This window comes from Megalobrama amblycephala, linkage group LG10 (genome assembly GCF_018812025.1).
Source record: "Megalobrama amblycephala isolate DHTTF-2021 linkage group LG10, ASM1881202v1, whole genome shotgun sequence".
Lineage (NCBI taxonomy): Eukaryota > Metazoa > Chordata > Actinopteri > Cypriniformes > Xenocyprididae > Megalobrama > Megalobrama amblycephala.
This window is the reverse complement of record NC_063053.1, coordinates 8,795,922-8,820,305: the sequence shown is the minus strand read 5'-3', so window position 1 is coordinate 8,820,305 and position 24,384 is coordinate 8,795,922. Positions and strand designations below refer to the sequence as shown.

Genomic DNA, 24,384 nt, shown 5'->3' with positions numbered 1-24,384 from the left:
AGATATTTTTGTTAAAATCCGATGGCTCCGTGAGGCTTCCATAGGGAGCAATGGACACTTCCTCTCTCAAGATCCATAAAGGTACTAAAAACATATTTAAGTCGGTTCATGTGAGTACAGTGGTTCAATATTAATATTATAAAGCGACACAAATATTTTTGTTTCATGATTCAGATCGCGTGTCAAACTGCCAACGGCTGAAATCACGTGACTTTGGCGCTCCGAACAGCAGATTCGACACACTGATTCATCTGTGCTCCGATGCTTCCTGAAGCATTGTTTTGAAATCGGCCATCACTAAATAAGTCGTTATTTACTTTTTTTTGGCGCTCCAAAAATATTCTTGTCGCTTTATAATATTAATATTGAACCACTGTACTCACATGAACTGATTTAAATAGTACCTTTATGGATCTTGAGAGAGGAAGTGTCCATTGCTCCCTATGGAGGACTCATGGAGCCATCGGATTTCAACTAAAATATCTTAATTTGTGTTCTGAAGATTAATGAAGGTCTTACGGGTGTGGAACGGCATGAGGGTAAGTAATAAATGACAGAATTTTCATTTTTGGGTGAACTAACCTTTTAACAATTTGAGAACAAAGTAATCATTTGCACGGTTTGGTGTGATCCAAGCTAAGCGATTATTAGATTTAATCACCATTGGCAGCGCGATTTATGCTTTTTTTCTCCGTTGGTCAGAACAAAAATGGCAGATTTGTTACTTATTCCTTCAGATCACGTTTTCCAGTGAAAATTCTTATTTTGGTCATACTTCCAAGACGTAGAATCTGTGATTCTGCAGTACAGTATCACCGATGATGTGACTGACAGCAAACATTAGATTTATCTGAGGAGCCGTGCCAATGCACAACCCATGTAAAAATGATAATTCCGCAAATAACTGCAATTGTAGGTTTCAAACAGAGATGGCAACAAAGAGGCAAAATATACAGTCTGCAGCTTTAAAGGTGCCGAAGAACATGTTTTCAAAAGATGTAATATAAGTCTTAAGTGTCCCCTGAATGTGTCTGTGAAGTTTCAGCTCAAAATACCCCATAGTTTTGTTTTTTTTAATTCATTTTTTTAACTGCCTATCATTATAAATGCGCCGATTCAGGGTACGCGGCCCCTTTAAATCTCGTGTTCCATGCCCCAAGAGCTCGCGCTTGCCTTAAACACCATAAACAAAGTTCACACAGCTAATATAACCCTCAAAATGGATCTTTACAAAGTGTTCGTCATGCAGCATGTCTAATCGCGTAAGTATGGTATTTATTTGGATGTTTACATTTGATTCTGAATGAGTTTGATGGTGCTTCGTGGCTAAAGCTAACATTACACACTGTTGGAGAGATTTATAAAGAATGAAGTTGTGTTTATGAATTATACAGACTGCAAGTGTTTAAAAAATGAAAATAACGACAGTCTTGTCTCTGTGAATACAGTAAGAAACGATGGTAACTTTAACCACATTTAACAGTACATTAGCAACATGCTAACGAAACATTTAGAAAGACAATTTACAAATATCACTAAAAATATCATGATATCAATGATCGTCAGTTATTATTGCTCCATCTGCCATTTTTCGCTATTGTTCTTGCTTGCTTACCTAGTCTGTTGATTCAGCAAATATTGGGGGCGTACATATTAATGATCCCGACTGTTACGTAACAGTCGGTGTTATGTTGAGATTCGCCTGTTCTTCGGAGGTCTTTTAAACAAATGAGATTTATATAAGAAGGATGAAACAATGGAGTTTGAGACTCACTGTATGTCATTTCCATGTACTGAACTCTTGTTATTTAACTATGCTGAGGTAAATTCAATTTTTGAATCTAGGGCACCTTTAAATATTGTATTATTAACGTATCGCACATGACAGAAACTACAGGTACTTGGATGGGGAACTACTTCAGAGCTGTAGAGAATAATAGTAAGGAATAAACAGGTTTTATGCAAAAATAATGAGGATAAATATCGCATAAATCAAGTTCACAATATGTTCATTTTCTAGAATAAATGTCAATGTAGTATTTAGGACACACATTTATTGCACAGGATGGATGCTTTTATTTGAACAACTTAAATACTTTTTAGGCTTTTACTAATCCAACATAAATTACATTATTTTCAGATGGTCTGAACAACAGTAACAAATACAGCAAACTAGACTAATAACATACATTGCATTGATCTTTCCTCAGATACAGGAGGAAATCTATTACAACAGCATTCCCATGTTTCACAACTTAAATCAAACCAGTAATGTTCATTTGACAGTCATATTCCGAGCAGCTGTGAAGATATTTAATCACACATCTTTGGCTAGATGATGTTTTCCCTCATTCAGGCTACATACTGTCTTCAGTTTTCTTTAACAAAAATTCAAAGACTGTACAGCAAAGTCTTCATGTAAAAATTAGACACAGACAGACATTACAAATAAGACGATAAGCAACGCAAATATGCATAAAAAAACTTGGATAACTGCTCTTAGTAGTAGTGTTGATGATCGCAAAAAAAGCTGGCCTTTCCTTCAATACTTTTTCTTTCTATTTAAACTCATTGAAGTCCTTCCTCTTTCACCAATGAACATTAATACTGATATCTGAATATCACACATTCAACCTTAAATTGCTGCTTTCTTCTTCTACATCTACTTGCATGTGTCATCTACATCACAGTCTACAGGTCAAGCCGTCAGAGTCTGCGGTTAATGAACCACACCAATCACAGGACCTCAGTCATATCTGCATGCACAGTAAGATGAAAGGTCATAAACCTGTGCGGATTACGTTTGGAGAAATGACATTTAATGACTACCGGTGCACACAAACCGACTGATAAGCAAGCCGTATTGTGTGCTAAAAAAATCCAGAGAAATCTTTTGCAGCTTTGCTAAGCATAAACCATTTCAACAGTACAGAAATATAAAACAAGAATAGAAATAATGCATTCATCTTAAAGGAATGGTTCACCCAAAAATGAGAATGGCCTGATTATTTACTCACCAATGGAACTGAATGAACACTGATCTAACTTCAGCTGAACAATGACACTATTTTCTTCTAGATCTGCTGTACAGCCAAATGAACTGTTTGCATCATTGAATCATTTTCCTGTTGCCAGCTTTGAAGCAATCTGTATTGTATAAAGCGCTATATAAATAAAGGTGACTTGACTTTCTTTCCTTAGCTGAAGAGAAATTAAAGGGTTTAGCCAAAAATGAAACTTCTGTCATTAATTACTCACCCTCATGTCGTTCCACACCCGTAAGACCTCCGTTCATCTTCGGAAAGATATTTTTGTTATATAATCAAAAATGGCTCAGTGAGGCCTGCATCGCCAGCAATAACACTCCCTTTTGTTGAAAGCTGCTAAAGACATATTTAAAACAGTTCAATGGTTCAACCTTAATATTATAAAGTGACGAGAATACTTTTTGTGCGCTAAAAATAACAAAATAACCCAAAATCACATGATTTCAATAAACGAGGATTCGTTACATCCTAAGTGTTTTGAATCTTCTATAGTTCACGTAACTTTGGCAGTTTGATACGCGCTCCTAACCACTGATTCGAAACAAAAGATTCGTAAAGCTTTGAAGCTTCATGAAGCAGTGTTTTGAAATCGCCCATAACTAGATATTGTCAAATAAAGTCGCTGTTTTGTTATTTTTGGTGCACAAAACATATTCTCATTGCTTTATAATAAAGTTGAACCACTGTAGTCACATGAACTGTTTTTAATATGTTTTTAGTAGCTTTCTAGGCATTGAAAAAGGGAGTGTTATTGCTGGAGATGCACGCCTTACTGAGCCATCAGATTTTATCAAAAATATCTTAATTTGTGTTCCAAAGATGAACGAAGGTCTTACAGGTGTGGAACGACATAAGGGTGAGTAATTAATGACAAAATTTTAACCCTTTAAGGCTTTGGAGGAAAACATTCCAGGATTGTTCTCCATCTAATGCTCAACGTAGACCATTTTTGATGGTCCAAAAAACATATTTGGACCTCCACACGACCCCAGCCAACCTCCCTAGCGAAATGATCACTCATTTTCAGAAAAAATAAAAATGATATACTTTCGAACTTTTGTGGAGCCCTTTGAGGCTGCCTAAATATGGTTTTGGACCATCAAAAATGGTCTACTTTGAGCAACATTCCCTTGCATTAAATGGAGAAACATCCTGGAATGTTTTTCCTCAAAGCCTTCATTTATTTTCGGCTGAGGAAAGATATACATCTTGGACAGCCTTGGGGTGAGCAATAATCAGGAAATGTTCATTTTTGGGTGAACAATTCCTTTGTGTAAAAACTTAATTTTCTCTAGGTATGTAAAAAGAGCCTTGTTTTTAACATGCTTTGACATGCAACATCTCAGTCCACCAAAGATTTAGTCATTCAGAAACTCTTGACACAGTTTGGAATGAACAAAATAACTACTGCAAATAACTATTATCAGTTGTCTATGAATAGTAAGTGATGAGTCGTGAATGTTCATGACAACACAAGCAGAAGGCAGTGATTCCCCAATTCCCAGATGTTCTTGATTGCCTGTCACGAAGTAATTATGAACCTAAAATGCGTCTGTACAAACAATAACAGAATCAGTGGGAAGACTAAATCTGGTCTCACTGGACAGAACAGTAACAATGCAAACAGATTATCTTCTGCTACTTCTACCAAATACTGTCTTGTAGACATCACAACAATGTACACTACACTGCAAATCATAAATATCTGAATCTGAGAAAGACTCTTTTGTGGTTTAAAAACCATTTAGTACACTGAAGATAATAGCACAAAACGCACACAAGAATCTATTAGATAATACAGTTGATGGGACACATACAGACGTACAAAAGGCCAGACAAGCTTGTGGAAGTTAGTGTTGACAGAATGTGAATATGTAAGGCACTAAAGTCTCAAATCCATCCTCCGTTACATCAAGGTGCCTGGGAAAGTCCTGAGGAGTCTTTTTGACGCAACAGATCTGGGGCATAGAGGAGCTAAACCCTGCTCTTTGGTTTCCGCTCCTCCTTCAAATGTGCGCTCGCAAATTCAAGTCTTCAAATCACGTAAGTGTTAAACTCCTGGACAAACATAGTCTCGATTATCAGTGTGCATGCTTGGCTTTAGAAACAAATCGCTCTTTTCTGGGTAATGCTACACTGGTATGTGCACGTTTATCCTCACATTCCGGTCTTTACTTTGGAAACTCGTGCTCTCTGTGGACTCTTCTGTGTTTGCTTTAGAAATGATGGATGGAAATGTGAAGAGGAGGATGCCTGATACAGAAGTGACCCCATGTACCTTCTGTCCTCTTCAGACAGAGATGAAACCCTTCTATGTTCAGCCCCAAGATCAGGTTAAGCCTCTCAGATTGGATGATGTTGTTTTCAGGCAGGACTATGGGGACGGGGTTTGTATGGCAAAAGCAGCATCTCGCAACAGCAATTTATAGTTTGATGAATGGGCCGAACTGATGGGGCGCTCTGATCTTGGGTGAGGAGCAGGAGTTGGTGGAAAGAGATGGAGAAGTGGAGAACGGAGGCGAGGATGAGAAAGCATCTGCGCTCAGAGAGAACACTGTGGAGATGGCCACGTCCACGATGCCTTGACATAGCTCAGGGTAGAGTTTCCTACAGGAGAGAAACTTTAATATCAATATTAAACATTTTAACTTCATAACATAAGAAATAGCATCTGCAACCATTGTCCAAAATTTTGTGATTTGTATAATATAATTAACATCAAGCACGCAAAACATTCAGAAAGAGAACACATTTGGATTTGTGCTGAATGAGAGTAACATGAGCACAGTGTTGGGGTAACACATTATAAGTAACGCAAGTTACGTAATCAGATTACTAGGTAACTACTAAAGTAATGCATTACTTTTAAATTTACAGCAAAATATCGGAGTTGCTTTTTTAAACAAGTAACGCAAGTTACTGTGTTTTCCCATTTACTGACTAACACCTTTCCTGTCTCCATGTTGAGAGAAATCAGGAGTAAGGTGTTGTGTGCGCTGTGTAAACGAGATGGTTACTGTAGTTCTAGACTAAATGCGCGCATGCATTCACTCATCTCGCACAAAAACAGATTCAGTATTCCTCAATATGAATAACAGCAATGAAATGCAAACTCAAATAATACGCAAACCTGCAATTATTAAATATGTTAAATAATACAAATATACTTTATGTATTTAATCTCACTTTATTAACCAACGTCTTTGCTGCTTACCTTTGATAGTCCAATTCAACCATTCTAATAAGCAAAAATGACAAGATAAACATCACATTTGTGTTTCTTTTCTTTTTTGTTTTGTTTTTTTAAATAAAAATGTTGAACTTTGTTCTCCTGCACAGCTGAAAGGTTTGTTTGAGCTGCGCCCTCTACTGTATAGGCATGAATTTGCATTTCCTTCAGCCTGAGGCTTATTCATTTCACTTTTGGTGTGAAAGGGCCTTAACATTTGCCAAAAGTAGAACCTTTTTTTGTTAATAAAAAACAAACAAGCAAGCCCAGCCCAGGTGAGAAAAAGTAACGCAAAAGTAACATAACATTACTTTCCGTAAAAAGTAACTAAGTAATGCAATTAGTTACTTTTTTAGGGAGTAACGCAATCAAAATCTGCATTACTTTTAAATGTAACTTCCCCCAACACTGCATAAGCATATTTGAATAGTGCTTTTCCCACATGCTGGAACTTTAAATAAATTAGTTAATTATATAATTAATGTTGTTTATAATGTATGGCACTATAATTTATGTTGTTTTATACTACGGCGCTATTGGTTGACCAACGTTCTAAGATGTGCAATTATTTTCCAGTAAACACACGGCTAAAGTAGTTCCAGGCAGGTCTTGACTGCATTACATTTCCAAATGACTTCGCCAAACGTTTTCAGATATTTCAAAGGTTATTACAGCCTACAACAACAAAAGAACCAAAACCTACAAAGACTGACCAAGCAAATAAAAAATAAACAACAGGATAAAAATGATAAACCTTTTCTTTGTTTTTTCCCATGAAATTGCACTTCATTATCTATGGCATGCTCGCTTTCTCTAGCTCTCTCTCTCCAATACAAACACACACACACAAACAGTACAGACACACAGAAGGAAACAAATCTGAGTACAATGTGACTTGTGCAAGAAAATAAAAATTGCTTGCCAGATGGGGAACTGCAGCATTACATGGTTTAAAATGAATTTTTAGAACAACAGTCTGTTAGATGTCATCATGTTGCAACTCACACTTCTTCTAACAACTTTACCTCAGTGTAAAATTTACCATCATATATTTAGCTAGGATATGCCTAAAGGGTTTTTTTTATCTCCCAAAACTCCTTGTGGTGACACACTGTATGTAGGAAACTATGCATTACCATACCAAATATAAATATGAAAGAAAAGAAACTAAAGCAAAACATTGTGGACATGACAAATAAGAAGAGTGTACTCACTGTGCACAGGCAGGAGCCCCGTTGATCTCAATTAGCCAGACTTTAAAGCTCTCGTCCAGCATGAAGTCAAAGCCAAAGAGCTGGAAGCTCTGGTAGGACAGGTGCTTTGTGCTGATGGCTGGCTCGATGCATGTGAGACAGCTCCTGTTGAGACAAGCCACGGGATTTCAGAGGAACGCCACGGTTCGTTAGACTCATCCAGAAAAAAGGCATATATTGGGATGCAAAAATCTAAAATCTTAAAATCTGTTATTTTGCATTAAAAAATGTAAAATCTTTTGAAAATATTGAAAGAGTTTTGACAAATTTAAAACAAAGAAAAGTTATGTAAAATTTGTTTCTTAGACAGATTCTTAGACAAACTTGTGAATTCCATGTCAGCTTGAGTGCTGCCAAAATTCATCTACATTTTTTTATTATTATTTCTCAAAACTTTTCACTTAATTGTTAAGTTGTGATACAAGTGCAAGTGTTAACTAAAACTATAAAAAATATCACAAATATCAAGCTGAAATTGAATATAAATATCAGATTAAAACTTTTTTTAACAACTAACTGAAAATAAGTTGAAGTACTAAAAATATTGTAACTAAAACTGAAAAAATTAAAGCTAAACAGATTAAAAAAAAAAAAAAAAAAAATCAAACTGACAAAAGTACATAAAATTACTAAAACCTAAATTAAAAAAAATTTATTAAAAATTATTTAAATTAAAACAGAAAATATAAAATTAAAGCTAATTCAAAATAATAATATATATATAATATTAGCATATAAATAATACTAAAATAACACTGATTTGTTTGGGGAAAAAATATTTAAATTAGAAATAATTTTCATTAGTAGTCTCAAACTTTTGGACCCCACTGAACATCTCTAACAAAATTATCTTTTGTAAAATATGTTTTGCGTTTTTCTACATGCATACTTATATAACTCATTTGCAGGCACAGATAACATTGCAATCATTAAAAAAAAACATATTTTTATGGTGAATTTGAGGAGCACCTGATAATATGCTTGATCTGAGGTAAAATAGATGTTTCCATGGCAACATTGTGTGTGGTTAACAGGTACTGTCTGAACTCATCAAAGAACATCTCGTTGCCCTCCTCATAGCGGCCGTAGTTCTGCGAATGCTCTTTCTGGATGCAGTGATTCGTCAGGTGGCTGGTCATATCCTGGAGATCTGAGCTGTTATAGGGCTCGGAAGACGTCCTCAACACACCCTCGCGGTACAAGTAGATATTGTACTGATGGTCTACAAGCACCCAACTCCTACAGACAACAGAATATCCATCGACTTTAAAAGTACTTTGACTTAATTAGGATGGAACAATGCAATTCCCGCTTTTCCATAATCGCATCAAAACATTCAGCACAAAGGATTATATAGCTCATCTTACCTTATATCAAATTTGCGATGTCCCGGCTCCAACAGCAGTGGTTTTTCCAGATACTTCTGAATGACATGCACTTGGCCTTGATTATCGATGAACTCTAGCAACTGGTTTGCATCATGAGATATCAATATACCTGCTCCTGAACAAAGATAGGGAAACTATTAAATCATACTAAGATTGCACTCTGGCATCTCTCTTTCAATGTACCACTTTGGATCGATAAAGATTCGTACCTTTTGCACCTGCTGATGATTTGGCGATCCACACCGTTCCCTCTCCGCTTTCCTTTCTGAAGTTATATGAAGCTAAGAAGACCTCTCGCTCATCTGTCTTTGGGTTGCTCTTCATGTGGCTGATGCCATTGGTGGCCGGGGCCACTGGGGTGTTGAGGTTGGTTGGGTATATGATGTAAGACTCAGGGAACCAGTTACAGGAGTCCTTTAACTCTGGACTGGTTTTGATAATCCTAAACATCAAATATGCTTATATAAATATCAACAGAAGAGTTTATAAATCAATCAAAAGGAAAGTGTGCTTTGATGACATTACTTATAGGGTTAGTTCACCCAGAAATCCATCACCCTCAAGCCATCCTAGGTGTATATGACTATCTTCTTTCAGACTAACACAATCAGAGATATATTTAAAAATATCCTAGCTTTATAATGGTAGTGAATGGTGATTTTGAAGCTCAAAAAAGTGCATCCATCCATTATAAAAATAATCCATACGGCTCCAGGGGGTTAATAAAGGCCTTCTGAAGTGAAGCGATGGGTTTTTGTAAGAAAAATATCCATATTTAAAACTTTATAAACTAAAATAACTAGCTTCCGACAGATGTTTGAAGTTTGGAAGAGCCAGGATATTTTTTAAATAGGCTATAATAGGTTGTGTTCGTCTAAAAGAGGATAGTCATATACACGTAGGATGGCTTGAGGATGAGTAAATCATGGGATCATTTTCATTTTTGTGTGAACTATCCCTTTAAGTAAGCATTAGCTTAACAGTATCATTCCTAAGATCATTCAAAGCCCTCATTAAAGTCAATTATGGTCATACATTTGAATGGAGGAAGGAAACTTCATGAATATGAATGAGTAAACCGCATACTTGACCAATGATGCTTTGCGACACAGTTTATCGGCTCCTCTGTAATAATTCACCAGCTGCATCAGTCCTGGTTCATGACCTGTAGAGGACACAGCAGGGTATCTGACACTGAAATATCGAAATATTGAGCCGTGACAGCAGTGTCCTGCAGCTAAAAGTACTTTAATCAACATTTTTGTAGTTCACCACCAACAGTTATGTGCACACTACCACTAAATGTTTGGATTTTTTAATTGTTTCTGAAAAATGTCTCTAATGTTCACCAAAGCTTGATTTATTCGCTCAAAATGCAGTAAAATCAGTAAGGCTGTTACTTATAATTCCAATTTTAATATGTTTTAAAATGTAATTTATTTATGTGATGGCAAAGCTGAATTTTCAGCATCATTCAGTGTCACATGATCCTTCAGAAATCATTCTAATATGCTGAATTTAGTGCTGTATTATTGGTGCTCAATTATTATTTGTAAATGGCTCTTAAATAGAAAGTTCAAAAGAACAACATTCATTTGAAATAGACATTTTATAAATGTCTTTACTATCACTTTTGATCTAATGCATACTTGCTAAATACAAATATTAATATTGCTGAATATTATATATGGAATACATGTATAAGTGTAAGGAAATGTGTATTTTAAGTATATACATACTTAAAATATACATGCCGTTATTAATTCATATATAAATATTTATAAAATACTGATATTAAAACTTGTGTTGAAAAAAAGTTAATATCAGCGTTATTACATATTACTACACAGTAGCAGTGGTACAGATCCACAGAGATGAATTATAAAGCTGAATTTTTGTGATTATTGCTGCTGGACACACAGCAGTGCATTATTTTATCATGCATTATCATAAATCATAGTCTCCAAAAAGCATGGTGTACTGAAAATGAGCACGGGTTAGATGCAACTTTCAGTGAATGTTAAAATACGTAAACAGCATTATAAAACAATCATATTATTATTGAATTTTGAATGCATGTTAAATATGCAGCTCTTGACATCATTTACCCAGTCGTCCAAAAGGCAGCCGATTTCTCTCTCCCAGCATTAAATTAAACCGAGGATTGTCCTTCTTCAGTCGTTTCCATTTTCCAGTAGAGGTGAGGATCTTGGCGACTTCAGCATACACAGTACTGTTGTCATCTCTCAAAACAAAAGTGTACATTGGTGAACTCATATTCCTCAGTCTTCTTCTGCTGACGATCACACACTAAGCTAGCCGACTAACGTTATCTGTATCCCAGCAAAGTAGACTGAAACCGGACATACATGACCTCACTTCTTAGTTGTTTTGCACAAATAAGAACAATATCTTTATAAGTAATAATCTACTCCGAAACGAAACGCAGGGTCGGGCATCTGTACCCGCAGTCGCGTGGCCGGTGCGAGGACAGTGAACATTAGGGTGTGACTCTTACAGGATTTGTCATCTGAATTCTCGCAGCTAACAGTCTACGCTAGCTTCATCTGTTCCGATGATTGTCTATGAACAGGAATTATTAAAAAAACCCAGTCCAGTAAAATTCCTGCTCAGTACAGAGTCGAAGAATAGAGGTCGACTATATATAACTATGCATTTAATTCCTCGCTTCTTGTGTACTTCGTCTAGACAGTAGACATCAGCTTAAATCCCCAGTTGAAGCCTCTTTATCCCAACACACTCATGATGTGACGTGCCGCTGGGAGTGAACGCGCACACGCGCACAGACTTGTGGGTATTGTAGTTTTATGTTACATTTACGTCACAACTGTGGTGATATCTAACGGCACGATTGATATTGTGGTTGATTAAGTCAGTGTTAGCTACAAAGAATTATTAACACATTACGTTGATCCTGTTTTGGCTTATATTCGAACAATTGTCATGATTTTCAGAGCTAAAATGATGGAAGGCCATTTTCACCACAGAAGAAAAAATAACGTTTTTTATTAAATCATAATTATCACATAAAAAAAGTCGTAATTATGACATCAAAGGTCGAAATTATGACTTACTAAGGCATAGTTTGATCTTAAAAGTCAAAATAATGAAGATAATTCTGACTAAATATGACAATTTCGACTTTTTATCTCATAATTATGACTTTAATGTTATAATTATGATTTACCAAAGCATGTTTCTTATGGCATAAATGGCCTTCCATAAAAAAAATAGCAAATTGCTACCAGTTATGTTGAAATATCAGTTACAGTACTTTTTGTAAAAAACATTGTGCAATATGTACATTCATATATAAAAAATATTATAAAAATATAACAGAAAATGTAACCGTCTACATGACGTGTAAATGTATTCATATATATATATATATATATATATATATATATATATATATATATATATATATATATATATATATATATATATATATATATCCCAGCAAAGTAGACTGAAACCGGACATACATGTATTCATATATATATATATATGAATACATGTATGTCCGGTTTCAGTCTACTTTGCTGGGATATATATATATATATATATATATATATATGAATACATGTATGTCCAGTTTCAGTCTATTTTGCTGGGATATATATATATATATATATATATATATATATATATATATATATATATATATTTTTTTTTTTTTTTTTTTTTTTTTTAAATGTATAACAGTCTCCCCTATTGTGAAAATGATTTACAAAAAAAAAAATGTTTTAAATAATATTATGATTGTATCATACCTTTGTGAGGGTCCAGCCACATTTATAATTTTGTTCTAGGCTGGTTTTTTTTTCAGTGTTATGACGTGAGTGAGAGATTAATATAACGAATAAAATATAATAATAATAATAAAAAAAGAATAAAAAGAAAACGCGAACGTTTAGTTACATTCCCTTAAATAAACGCAATGAGTGTCTTTCGCCAGGCGATGGCGCGCGTGATCTTATTTCTGAGCAACCGGAAGTCGCTGGTGCGCGAACATTGGCGCAGATCATACAGGAGGCGCGAGGTTTAGTCAAAGTTATGATTGTTTTGTTCCGTATCGTTGTATAGACTTTCAGGTGTTTCTGAGCTTTACAGCATTTACACAAGAAAAACGTTTAACAGAGAGGTAGGTTGCAACTTTCCTCACCCAAAATAAAGTGAACACGGCCGTGTGTTTGAAGCTGTATTTGTGATTTGTGTTCCTGTTATCAGCTCCCGCTCTGAGTTTGGATAAAGCTACATTGTCCTCTCTATCTGAACGTCCTACACATATTTCATTCAATGTGTTGATACCCTTGAGACTTTATTCGTAGGATCGTTATTTACGATCATTATATTGTTAATACGGTTCTTGTTAGAGGGGGATTTCTTCTATCACGTTTCTGTCTTTTAACATTGGTATAGGTGGCTATACTTGAAATGAAATGGTAAAAGTACCATTCAGAAGTTTGGTCACACATCTCATTCTTTGTTCTTAACACATTTCACTTTTTAAAATAAGTCACCAAAACAATGAAATAACGCCAAACAAAAGTAAAGGAATTGTTTACAGATCAACAAATAAAATCTAGCTTATTTGATCTCTGCTCACTCTCAATCTCTTCATGAGGGTTTTATGCACAAACGAAGTTCACATTTATGCTCTTCTCTTGACTGCTTTTTTCTTCATTATCTGATCCAAGTCATTCATTGAAAAATTGTGATTTTTTATTTTTATTTTTATTTTTTATTACAACAGTTTTGCAAAGACATTTATAGGCATTTCATAGTTGTCTACAAACTAATTTCAAACATTTAAGCAAAAAACTTTTGTGATGGAATTTTTTTCAAATCATCATCAGAAACATTCAGTCAAGTATGTGCATTTTTGACTGGTACTGCACATTATACTCTTTCTTATACGCTGCCTTTACAGAAATAAATGAACAAAAACGAAGGTAACACATAAGATATTTGGAATTGAATATAACTTTGAATGTAACTTTGTCTTGAATTTAAAACAAAAAGGGCCTATTTACACACACACACACACACACACACACATATATATATATATATATATATATATATATATATATATATATATATATATATATATATATATATATATATATATATAATTTTATTTTATTATTTATTTTTTTTTTTTCAGGACAAATTTATAAGAGATATAAATGATTGTCTCACTCACCAAGACAGTAGGCCTGGAAAATACAGCAAAAAAATTATATCTCCATACTTTTCTGCCTTTTGACAATATTTGATATACGTATAACAATATTTATGTATTTTATCTGAAAGGAATTAAAAGTATAATACAGTTAAAATTGATCAGGGTGTTTTCCACACTGTTCATTGCTTAAATGAACTCTGGGAAGAGTGATATTTTTAATCATATGCACCAATATAATTATACCTAATCATAAACATTAGTATTTACTATATAGTTTTTTAATACATAAAAAATGTGAGACAGAGTTTTGACTCGATTCGCTGGATCTCACAGAAATTAATCAAAAGAAGCAAACTGATTGTAACACTGTTTTGTAACTAAAGTTTAAATGATCTAATTATCTTAACACTATTACAATACTTCTGCCTTAAAGCTCTCATACCGGAAAGTAAAGCTTTAGGAAACCTAATAGGCACATTAAAAAGTGGATTCAAGTTATATTGCCTGCAAAATCATTATTTCACCTGCGTTATCATCACCCTTCAAGAGCCCTATTGTTGTGTGGTACTTCTCTACTTTTATACATTATTAATTGATCCTGTGCCCACTTCTTATGCAGGCTGGAGCAGGCCAGGCATGAGCAGAGCACACCTGGACGAGTGGCAGAGGAGGTCCTTTGACATTTCGTCTGGCTCTTGTACACCTGAACAGACGGCCGATGCTTATCGGGCACACATCCTGTCCATTCAGTATGCATGGGCGAGTGCTGAGCTCTCTCCGGCTGGAGCTGCCAGCCTGCTCAGGACGTACTCAGAGCGGTATGCCGCAGTCCTGGACTCAGACGACCCACGCACCGGGCTAAACAACTATGCAGAGAGTGCCCTGCACCTGGCCCGCAATCAAAAGAACCATAGCGACAAATGGGAGTCATCCCTAACGTTCGAGAATGTGTTCAATCTGCCGTGCGTGCAAAAGATGATGCAGGCTGGGTCAGAAAGTGGCTCTCTCCCAGTAGATCCGGCAGATGCTAACATCACTGTTGGTGGTGAGGTCGGTGAAGGTGGGGAGAAAGGCAGTGCTCTCTCTGTTCCTGCTGAATTAAAACGAGAGCCTCTTGCTCTAGGGCCCTCTGCGCCTCCACCCAGAGCTGAGATGGGAAGGGGGATCAGTAACCCACTTAGCGGTGCTGCAGAGTGGGGCAGAGGACTTGAAGGAGCCCCTCCGCGTTTGACCCTAGCTCCAAAAGCTCCAATAGGATCGCCTATGTTTGGCCATAACTATAACAGTTCCACAAGCAATGCTAGTGTTTCTCAGTCTAGTGTGAGTTGCACAAGTGGATCCAATGTGCATAATCAGCCTGTGTTCTTTTCCTCCACAAACCCTTCCAAGAGGAAGAACTTCTACAGCTCAGGAAGTGAAAGCAACAGAAGTTCATTCCCATCACAAGGCGAGCGGGAACCGCGAGGGAGGGGACAGAGAGGAGAAGAGGGTGTCAGTGCTAACTTTAGAACAGCACGAGAGCAGTTCATCGTTGACCAGCAAAAAAAACATTCCCATCAGGGCCAGCGAGGCTCTGCAGCCAACGTTGCTACAATCACCAAGAAATGCCTTGGGGCAAGTAGGTCTCGTGGGGCATCCTCCAAATTCGTCTCTCCCATGCCAAGGCAAGAGGAAGAGAGTTACTCGAAGGACAACAAACAGCAAGACACGCAACCTGTTGATGAGCGTTTAAAGAACTTTGAGCCTAAGATCATTGAACTTATCATGAGTGAGATCATGGACCATGGCCCCCCGGTAGCTTGGGATGACATTGCCGGCCTAGAGTTTGCCAAAGCCACAATCAAAGAGATTGTAGTGTGGCCAATGTTGAGGCCTGATATCTTCACTGGTCTTAGAGGTCCACCTAAAGGCATCCTTCTATTTGGTCCTCCAGGCACCGGTAAAACTCTCATAGGGAAGTGTATAGCGTGCCAATCCGGAGCCACTTTCTTCAGCATCAGTGCCTCGTCGCTCACGTCAAAGTGGGTCGGGGAGGGCGAGAAGATGGTACGGGCGCTCTTTGCCATCGCTCGGTGCCACCAACCTGCAGTCATCTTCATCGATGAGATTGATTCCCTTCTATCTCAGCGTACAGACGGAGAGCACGACTCATCCCGTCGAATTAAAACTGAATTTCTTGTCCAGTTGGATGGAGCTGCCACCTCAGCAGAAGATCGTATCCTTGTGGTTGGTGCCACTAATCGACCACAAGAGATTGACGAAGCAGCCCGTCGTCGCCTGGCTAAGCGACTCTACATCCCTCTCCCAGAGGCTGAGGCTCGGCGGCAGATAGTGACCAACCTCATGTACCGTGAGAAAAGTCAGCTAGGAGCAGATGAGATGGAGCAAGTGGTGCAGGGAACAGAGGGGTTTTCGGGGGCAGATATGACGCAGCTATGTCGCGAAGCAGCCCTAGGCCCCATCCGAAGCATTCGCCTTAGTGACATTGCTACCATCACGGCAGAACAGGTTCGGCCAATACTCTACACTGACTTCCAGGAGGCTCTCAAAACAGTGCGGCCCAGTGTCTCTTCTAAAGATCTGGAGCTATACGAGGAGTGGAACAAGACTTTTGGCTGTGGTCGCTGAGCACACGTGTTCTGATTATACTGATTGAGTTTTATGTTAGTATGACTACGATGTTGGGTTCATTTCTTGAAATAAATGTTTGATTTGTCTTAAGTCTTTTTCATGTTCGTTTACAAAAAAAAGTCTATGGTTATTGACTTCATAAAAGTTAATGTATTCATGTACTAAGAATGGATATGACTCAAAAAACAGCACACATGATTAGGTAAAACTGAACTTTTTACTGTATTCATTGCCTCAAAATTAGCATACCACAGTTGTGTCTTCCTGAAAACAGTTGCATCATTTAGTGGAGCTGTTTTCCCTGTAATATAGAGGAAATGTACCAAGTTTGCACTAAAAAGGAACATGGGGTCTTGAGTTTGTTGTTTCCCTCTGAATAAATGCACTTATCCAAAGGGGAACTGTCAGCTAGTACAATGTTCAGCCAGCCCTACCTTCAGTGTGTACAGAATGAATTCAACGGCTCTTCATGTTTACCTGCTCTCGCTCCTGTAGAGACAGACTGTTAGACACCTTAGGGCCAACTCTCCCATTGTGTTCTGTCTTGGTGAATGGATTTGCAGGGGAAGTTGGGCAACACTGCAGGCATTCTGCTCTCATGATAAGAAGTACCCACAGATCAACTCTTGCAGTGCTCTTCCTGTTGCTAAGCCAGTGCGGTCTCGGACCACATGTGGTAAACCAGAGGAATGGCTTTGTGCCTTGGAAGGGGTTTTAAAGGTGGACTCTTCATCCTCCTCCTAGAGGAAAGTTTGTTGGGTTAGTTTTTTTTTCTTCCCAGTTACACCATGTCTGTAGAGGACAGTTCATCTGATCTGTTTTCAGTCTGTCTATCTGTCTGTCTTATCTATGAATTCTTTATTTTCCTAGACGTTAAGGTGAACTCAAAGATGGAGGGAAACCAGCAGAATTGATATTTCATAAACCAGAGTTCCAGCCCACACACCAGCCATGAACCTCACCAAAAATTATGCATTATAGAAAATAAGCAGATAACAACTGTGGCTTGATGCATTTACTGTTGATGGATGGAGAGGAGCATCGTGGAGCTCTAATTGAGTGGCCGCAGATGGCATGAGGAATAAAAGTTGCTGGTGCAGTGGTGAGGAAACTCACCCAGGCCAAATTGCAAAGCAATGAATGAATTTTAACATGAATGGTTTGGGTCAGGTTACAGAATATAAATCATTTTTTGCAAAGCTCAGGATGATGCCAGTTGTACTTTCAGTCGGTTTTGAATTCACTCACTTTATTTGAGTGAGACTTGCCTCCCTGAAATGTTCTTTTTGTTTGGTGTTTTTCTGCCTCTGCATTAGCATTACATTTTCATTGGCAAAGTACAACTGATTTGTGTTGAAGTGAAACACAAGGTCTGTGTTACGTGAAACCTGATGACTGTAGTCTGGAAAAATTGAAAGAAAGATGGCTGATTGATTTGGTTGCTGCAAAACCATTCTTACAGGAAGTCAGGCTGAACTGTTAATACACCTCAGAAGACGAGTGGGATTTAACAGTCTAATTCAATTCTAAACTCTGACTCTTGGCTTGTCTTCATCTGCATCCGATTATAGATTGTGCTCACATGAAATGAATCAGTCATGTAATTTTCATGAAACAATCTTAGAAAAACTGGAAGCCCATGAAAAAAGGTTGTCATTTATTTTTCATCTTTTTGTCAAGCGGGTTAATGAATATTTTAGGGCTGTGTGGTTGGCCGGAGTGTTGAAACTTTGTAAAATTAGCCAGCAGTGCAAGTAGTGAGTCCATCCCTGAGGAGCAGTGGAAGGCTGTCAGAACCGCAGGGGTAGCCCACAGCTGGACTATAGCAGGACAGGCACATCGAATTCCTCCACAACCTTTTTCAGCACTGTACAACAAATATTAACATCTGCATTATTATGTTTTCTAGTTTGTCTTAAGCTGTCTACATAGTTTATTTATGATTTAATGCTTCATAGTGGTGGAATGTATTTAGTGAGATGTCAGCAGAAAAAAATCTTGGACTTCTCTTTGTTAAAGTCCCCCTTTGGTGAAAATCAAGTTTTTTAAGTCTATCAAGTCTATGTGGTGTTTTTAATATGCTTTAAGACAAACCATGTGCAAATTCATAAGTCAACACCATTGCTGAGTGTTTTCTATTTAAAACTGCTGTGAAAAAAAGACCCGCGGTTTGAAATCGTGGGTGTTTGTGACGTCACAACTATCTTGTAATCAATCACGTCAACGTGCTGGCGGGCTTTAGCATATCATTAACCATGACCGCTCTGAAGCAGGAGAGTCTCAAGAGAATATATCCCGGTATATTTTTCTTGGTTGATATAAAAAAATGCGGGTAGATTTTGGCAATGTAGCTGGTGTAATATATATATAACGCCGTTATGATGAACTATATGCCTATCTCCACTGAAGTTCAAAGCATTTCTAAGGATACTGATTGTTAGAGGGCAGCTGTCTGGTTCGCGACCGGGAACATGGTTTGTGTAACATTAGCAACACATTATTAGCTAAATGATAATGTAGTCAAGCAAAATCCTAATCATATTAATTACTGTTATGTGTCCGACGTTGTAAAAAGCGATACCATTGTGAAGCGTTTACCTGTGGAGTGGAGGCGGAGCTAATTAGCATATTCATAGATCCGCGTATAATAAATGAGGCAAGGGTGTAGTTACATTGAAGCAATTTTAAGACACATTTAACCTTTTTTTCCTGTGAAAAAATGTTTAAATGTCATTTTGGTGATCAAAGATGAGTTTTAAGGGAAAAAATTATTGACTACATGGTGGACTTTAACTCATTAAAAACTGAATTTTTACTTTATTGATTTATTATATTATTCATTCTACCTTGTTCCTGATACAAAAATAGCCTTTGGTGCTGACATGGCATTACTCTATTTCGTAGTGATGTTTTTGTAAAAGGTCTGAAATGCAATAAACATGCATTTTACTTAATGAACTTTCTCAAAGTTCAGAAAACAAAATGTATTTTATTAGTTTATTATCCATGTAATCTTGTAGATTTTGAAACACAAGGAGCTGTTAATCGGCCTGACTGATATTTTGGTCTCTCATTTGGCGGACAACTTTAAAGTTTCTCTGAATGGGTGGGGTTTATTTGTTCTGTACTATCATGAAATGAAGCGGAAAAGAGAAGTGAGATTTGGGATTGAGGCTGTTGGGGATGGGGTGATGTGTGTGTAAGAAGGGTGGGGGGGGGGGGGGGGGGGTGCTGGCCAGATTATCCCTCTCATGCAAATGCACTCTCTCCACGGTTAGGTCCCAGTGAAGCGTGGGGGGCTCTGCGTTGGCCACAGCTGCTTCTCCTTTCTACCCAATCACACAGCAGCCATCTGGACACGCATGTCGTTGCGAAGAGCTGGTGAGTTCTTGGGTCAGGGTCACTTATGCTTTCTTGACAGATATGCTCTTGTTCAGTTTACTCCATCACCCTTTGGCCATTGTGCACTCTTACATATTATAGCCTGACAACAAATAGTTTAGAATCATAATATCATTTGTTAACACCTGAGAAATAGTAATTCCTTTTCTAACTCCAGAGTTCTAAAAATGCCGTTTCAACCCTACAAGTTAAATTTTATCCTTAATCTAGGAAAAGAATCCCAGTTTAGAAAAGACATTTTAACCTAAGAATGTATTCATAAGTATTCAATAGGAGTATTCTGTTTTATTCTCGAATTGTATAGTGTACATTTCTGCCAAGCAATTTATCTGAAAGGTGACAGACATCTTTGGCTTGATGTTCATTTAGCTCAATTATTTAGATAAAAAGCGATTATCTAGTGTGATGATTGGTTGCCACATCCTTTCTGTATTATATTAAGTTCTATACTAATTATTTTAGCACATGTTTGTGAAGTATAAACATAAACTTCATTAGTTCATTTTGTGTGTTTGTGTTATACTCAGTCTGTATTAGCAAATTAATTATAATGTAAAGGGATTGTTCACCCAAAAATGAAAATTCTGTAATCATTTACTCACCCTCAAGTTGTTCCAAACCTGTATGAGTGTCTTTCTTCTGCTGAACACAAAAGAAGATATTTTAAAGAATGCTGGTATCCAAACAGTTGACGGGCCCCACTGACTTCCACAATATGGGGGGAAAATACTATGGAAGTCAATGGGGCCCATCAACTGTTTGGTTACCCACAGTCTTCAAAATATCTTCTTTTGTGTTCAACAGAAGAAGAAAATTCATACCGGTGAGTAAATGATGTGAACTATCCCTTTAAACAAAATTTGCTTTACAAAACTTGACACATTATCAGAGGTTGAACAAATGTAAAATATCTTTTATTAATTTTTTGCAAGCATATATATATTCTAGAATGTTGATGTAAATATGGACGAGCAAAATGCTGCCAAAACTTTTAAATAGAATACAAAAAACAAGCAGAAAAAAAGCTGTAAAATAAAAACATCAAAAAACAGGCACAATATGTACTGCCATAGATTTGGTTCAATATACAGGGGAGCATTTCAAAAGGGAGTCATCTTACATAAAATGGACAAATTGTGAAATAATTTCAGTGTAATAAATTATAAAATGATATGAACTTGTTCAGGCTGCATAATATAAAAAATATAATATATTTAAAATTAAATGAAAAAATAACAGGGTTTTCATAACAGTTGGAACACAGGGAAGTGAGAGATACAGAAGATGAATTGACATCACTTCTATTACAAATAATTTTAAATGTGTCATAATAGTATGCATTATTTTATTATTAGTTTTATTGTTTGTCTTCATAACTATTGGGCAGCTAAAAACATGTCATTTTTAGATGGAATGATATATAATTTTTGCACTTTCAAACACTTAATTTATATTTTCAGTTACAGTGCTTTTTTTAGTAGAAGTCATACATCACAACATTGTAGAAAAATAGACAAGACAGTGAAATATATAGGCTAACTGTATGTACATATATCCAAATCAATGTTACACTAAAAAAAAAAAAAAAACATCCAGTGTTTGGACAGTGTCTAAAAAATTCTGTTGAATTGTTTCATGTGTGTGTGTGTGTGTGTGTGTAGTATGCTTGTGTGAACGTATAGTCAAGTGTATGTGGAACGTCTCTTTGTGTTAACTCAGAAGCGGTGCTCTCCACGCGTGATGTGCGACGAGAACTCGTAGCGGTCCTGACTGCGGTAACCACACAGGTTGCACTCGAAGGGGTCTCGGAAGCCATGGCAACCCATGTGGATGGTGTACATGACGTGGTCCAGGAACAAAACTCTGCAATGGATGCAGCGATACGCCCTCAATTCTTCTCCCTCTCCACTCAGCACCTTAAACCCCTCCGATGACGCCATACCCAGCTCCATACCTGCTGCCCGCAAGGCCTCAAAATGCCGCTGCTGCTCTTCTTTTACCACTGGCAGACCTCCGTTACGCATACCTGGAGCCATGTGATTGGTCAGGTAGATGAGACCACCTGCGGCTGCTCCCCCGCCTCCCCCGGCCGCCCGCTCATCGTTGTTGCTCTCGGTGTCGGTGGAGTCCTGGCCGCTGGGGCTGGGGGAGCCGTCCTTCTCCACGGAGGCTGATTTGGATTTGGACAGCAGAAGGAGGTGCTCTGCTGCGCTGTCTTTAGCAGACACGCCGTTGCCTTCAGCTGATTGTGTCTTGTGGAGGTTGTAAATAGGGCTGACCACCATGTCAGAAGAGCCAGGGGAGGTCTGAACCAGAGGCCGCAAGGACTCTGCTCCCAGATAGCTAATGGCACTGTTGATGGCCTGATCGATCACGTGAGGCTGCATAAGCTCACCTGAGCCGCCCTCGAATGACAGCTCCGACAAACGATTCTCTCCTGTTGAAGAAAGCCAAAAGAGTAAAGGTTTTAACTCGTCTGAGTTCTGAGAAATGGAAAATAAGAACTTTAATTATTTGCATCAATGGATCTTTCTGCACCATTACTGGTAGGCACAAATTCATTCTGACATTTTACTTGTCTTTTTACAGTATTAACTATTACTGTGGAAATGAAAATACACTTAGGCCCTGTTTCCACCCAGTATTAAGATGCGTTTTGGTCGATCGGTGTAAATGGGGTGTAAAACGTTTTGAGCTTGTCCACTTTCGACCACTTCCAAAGGTAGTCAAAAACGCATTTGACCGCATTGCTTTTGTAGTGTAAATGCTCATGTGGTCGAATGAGTTCGATCAGACACAAAAGACCGCCAACTCTCCGCCTACTGACATAATGCGTAAACATTATGGAAAGTGCGGGATTTTAACTTTGTCGGCTGAAGACTCAAGTTTGGCTTGAAGACAAAAAAAATGTACCAAGCACAATGTTCTCTCACCATTCCTGATTTCTAACATGCACTTACAGTGTTCGGTGTGGTCTTGCGGCTGTCAGAGCAGAAACAAAAGCTGGGCGCGTTCATATGTAAATTGTGCAAGCTTATTTTGTCCATTAGATTGAAAGATCTGAAAAAGCCCATACATTTACCCGCCCATAGACCCTCCCCTCGAAGAAATCAGGACAGAATGGTTTTTGAAAGTGGACAAAAGAAACAGATTAAAATACCAGGTGTAAATGGGTATGTGTCTCCCTTGTCCACTTGTGATCTGATTGACCAAAACGCATCTTAATACCAGGCGGAAACAGGGCCTCAGGTACAACCCTTTGAAGAACTTCTAGGTACCTTTCAAAATGGACAGTTCTCTGAGGAAACAAATGGAGCTTCTGTAAGAACTCAAAAAGCCCATTGTAATGGGCTTTTTTTTTTAAATAAACTTTTTTAAACACTGTCTGAAAAATAAAGGTTCCAAAAAGAGTTTTTCGCAGCAATGCCATAGAAGATCCATTTTAGGTCCCCCAAATAACTAAAAATCTGAAGAACCTTTTTCAGTGCAAAAACCTTTTGTGCAATGGAAAGATTTTTAATGGATGTTAAAGGCTTTTAATGAAATCACTGATGCCAATAATGAACCTTTATTTTTAAGGGTGTGCTTAAAAATATATTTAGCTGTGCTCTCTTAAAATAGAGTTTCCAAAAGAGGTTTCTGCGGCATTTCCTTAGAAGAACCATTTTTGGCTCCTGAAAGAACCTTTCAATGAACAGTTCTCAAAAGAACCATTTTTTCTCAGTGTGAAGAACATTTTATTAATCTAAAGAATATTTTTCCACTATAAAGAGCCACGGATGTTAAAATGTTTATGGAACCATAGAAGCCAGTAAAGTTATTTATTTTTAAGGACCTTCAGCAGGTTGCCTAAAAGTTCTCCAGAGTGTTCTTCCATTGTTCTGCCTCAAATATCTTTACATTTTTATAATACTCTTCAGTAAAACACCAACACGAAAAGATAAGAAAAGGGCTTAGTAGCAAAGAACATTATTCTAATAGTTACTATAAAAGCAAATGAAATTAATGTAGAAGCTTAAAACAACAAGCAACAGTCAAATTCACGTTGCATGCTATGATTATAGTGTTTCTTTTTTCCTGCTTTTTTTAAAGTCAACTTATCAAAGAGAATGAAATGAGGGAGCTGCCCATCATTGTATGTCTCTGCAATGTCTTATTTCTTTTAGTCAGAGACATATATGCATTTTGACGATGATCTAACAACTTCTGCGATATGTACTGT

At 37.3% G+C, this 24,384-nt stretch overlaps 3 protein-coding genes across 9 annotated transcripts in view; 1 reads left to right on the top strand and 2 right to left on the bottom strand.

Annotated features, from left to right (window-relative positions):
• Positions 1 to 4,205: 4,205 nt before the first annotated feature.
• ttl (tubulin tyrosine ligase) lies at positions 4,206 to 11,712 on the bottom strand. The gene is made up of 7 exons (XM_048204355.1): positions 11,026 to 11,712; positions 10,004 to 10,082; positions 9,127 to 9,359; positions 8,897 to 9,032; positions 8,499 to 8,768; positions 7,491 to 7,634; positions 4,206 to 5,654 (listed from the first exon to the last, which is right to left on the bottom strand). Exons 1-7 carry the CDS (start codon positions 11,192 to 11,194, stop codon positions 5,471 to 5,473), a joined length of 1,215 nt encoding a protein of 404 aa, XP_048060312.1. The 5' UTR covers positions 11,195 to 11,712; the 3' UTR covers positions 4,206 to 5,470.
• A 1,203-nt stretch (positions 11,713 to 12,915) lies between these two features.
• Positions 12,916 to 16,850, top strand: fignl1 (fidgetin-like 1). Its single transcript, XM_048204354.1, has 2 exons — positions 12,916 to 13,082; positions 14,749 to 16,850. Exon 2 carries the CDS (start codon positions 14,766 to 14,768, stop codon positions 16,755 to 16,757), a length of 1,992 nt encoding a protein of 663 aa, XP_048060311.1. The 5' UTR covers positions 12,916 to 13,082; positions 14,749 to 14,765; the 3' UTR covers positions 16,758 to 16,850.
• Positions 16,851 to 21,054: 4,204 nt separating this feature from the next.
• The window catches only part of ikzf1 (IKAROS family zinc finger 1 (Ikaros)), a 26,675-nt gene continuing 23,345 nt past the window's right edge, over positions 21,055 to 24,384 (bottom strand). For all 7 annotated transcript variants that reach the window (XM_048204350.1, XM_048204346.1, XM_048204348.1 and 4 more), the window contains one exon: positions 21,055 to 22,599. In XM_048204350.1, the coding sequence (XP_048060307.1) occupies positions 21,878 to 22,599 (722 nt within the window). In that variant the 3' untranslated portion in view covers positions 21,055 to 21,877. The remainder of the gene's footprint in view (positions 22,600 to 24,384) is intronic.

Excerpts from the sequence above, each read along its gene's own strand:
- ttl (XM_048204355.1), bottom strand. The coding sequence starts at position 11,194 with ATGAGTTCACCAATGTACACTTTTGTTTTGAGAGATGACAACAGTACT. Across the intron at positions 8,769-8,896 it reads CATCGCAAATTTGATATAAG|GAGTTGGGTGCTTGTAGACC; the intron begins GTAAGATGAGCT and ends TGTTGTCTGTAG. Across the intron at positions 5,655-7,490 it reads GGGGCTCCTGCCTGTGCACA|GAAACTCTACCCTGAGCTAT; the intron begins GTGAGTACACTC and ends TCTCTCCTGTAG.
- fignl1 (XM_048204354.1), top strand. The coding sequence starts at position 14,766 with ATGAGCAGAGCACACCTGGACGAGTGGCAGAGGAGGTCCTTTGACATT.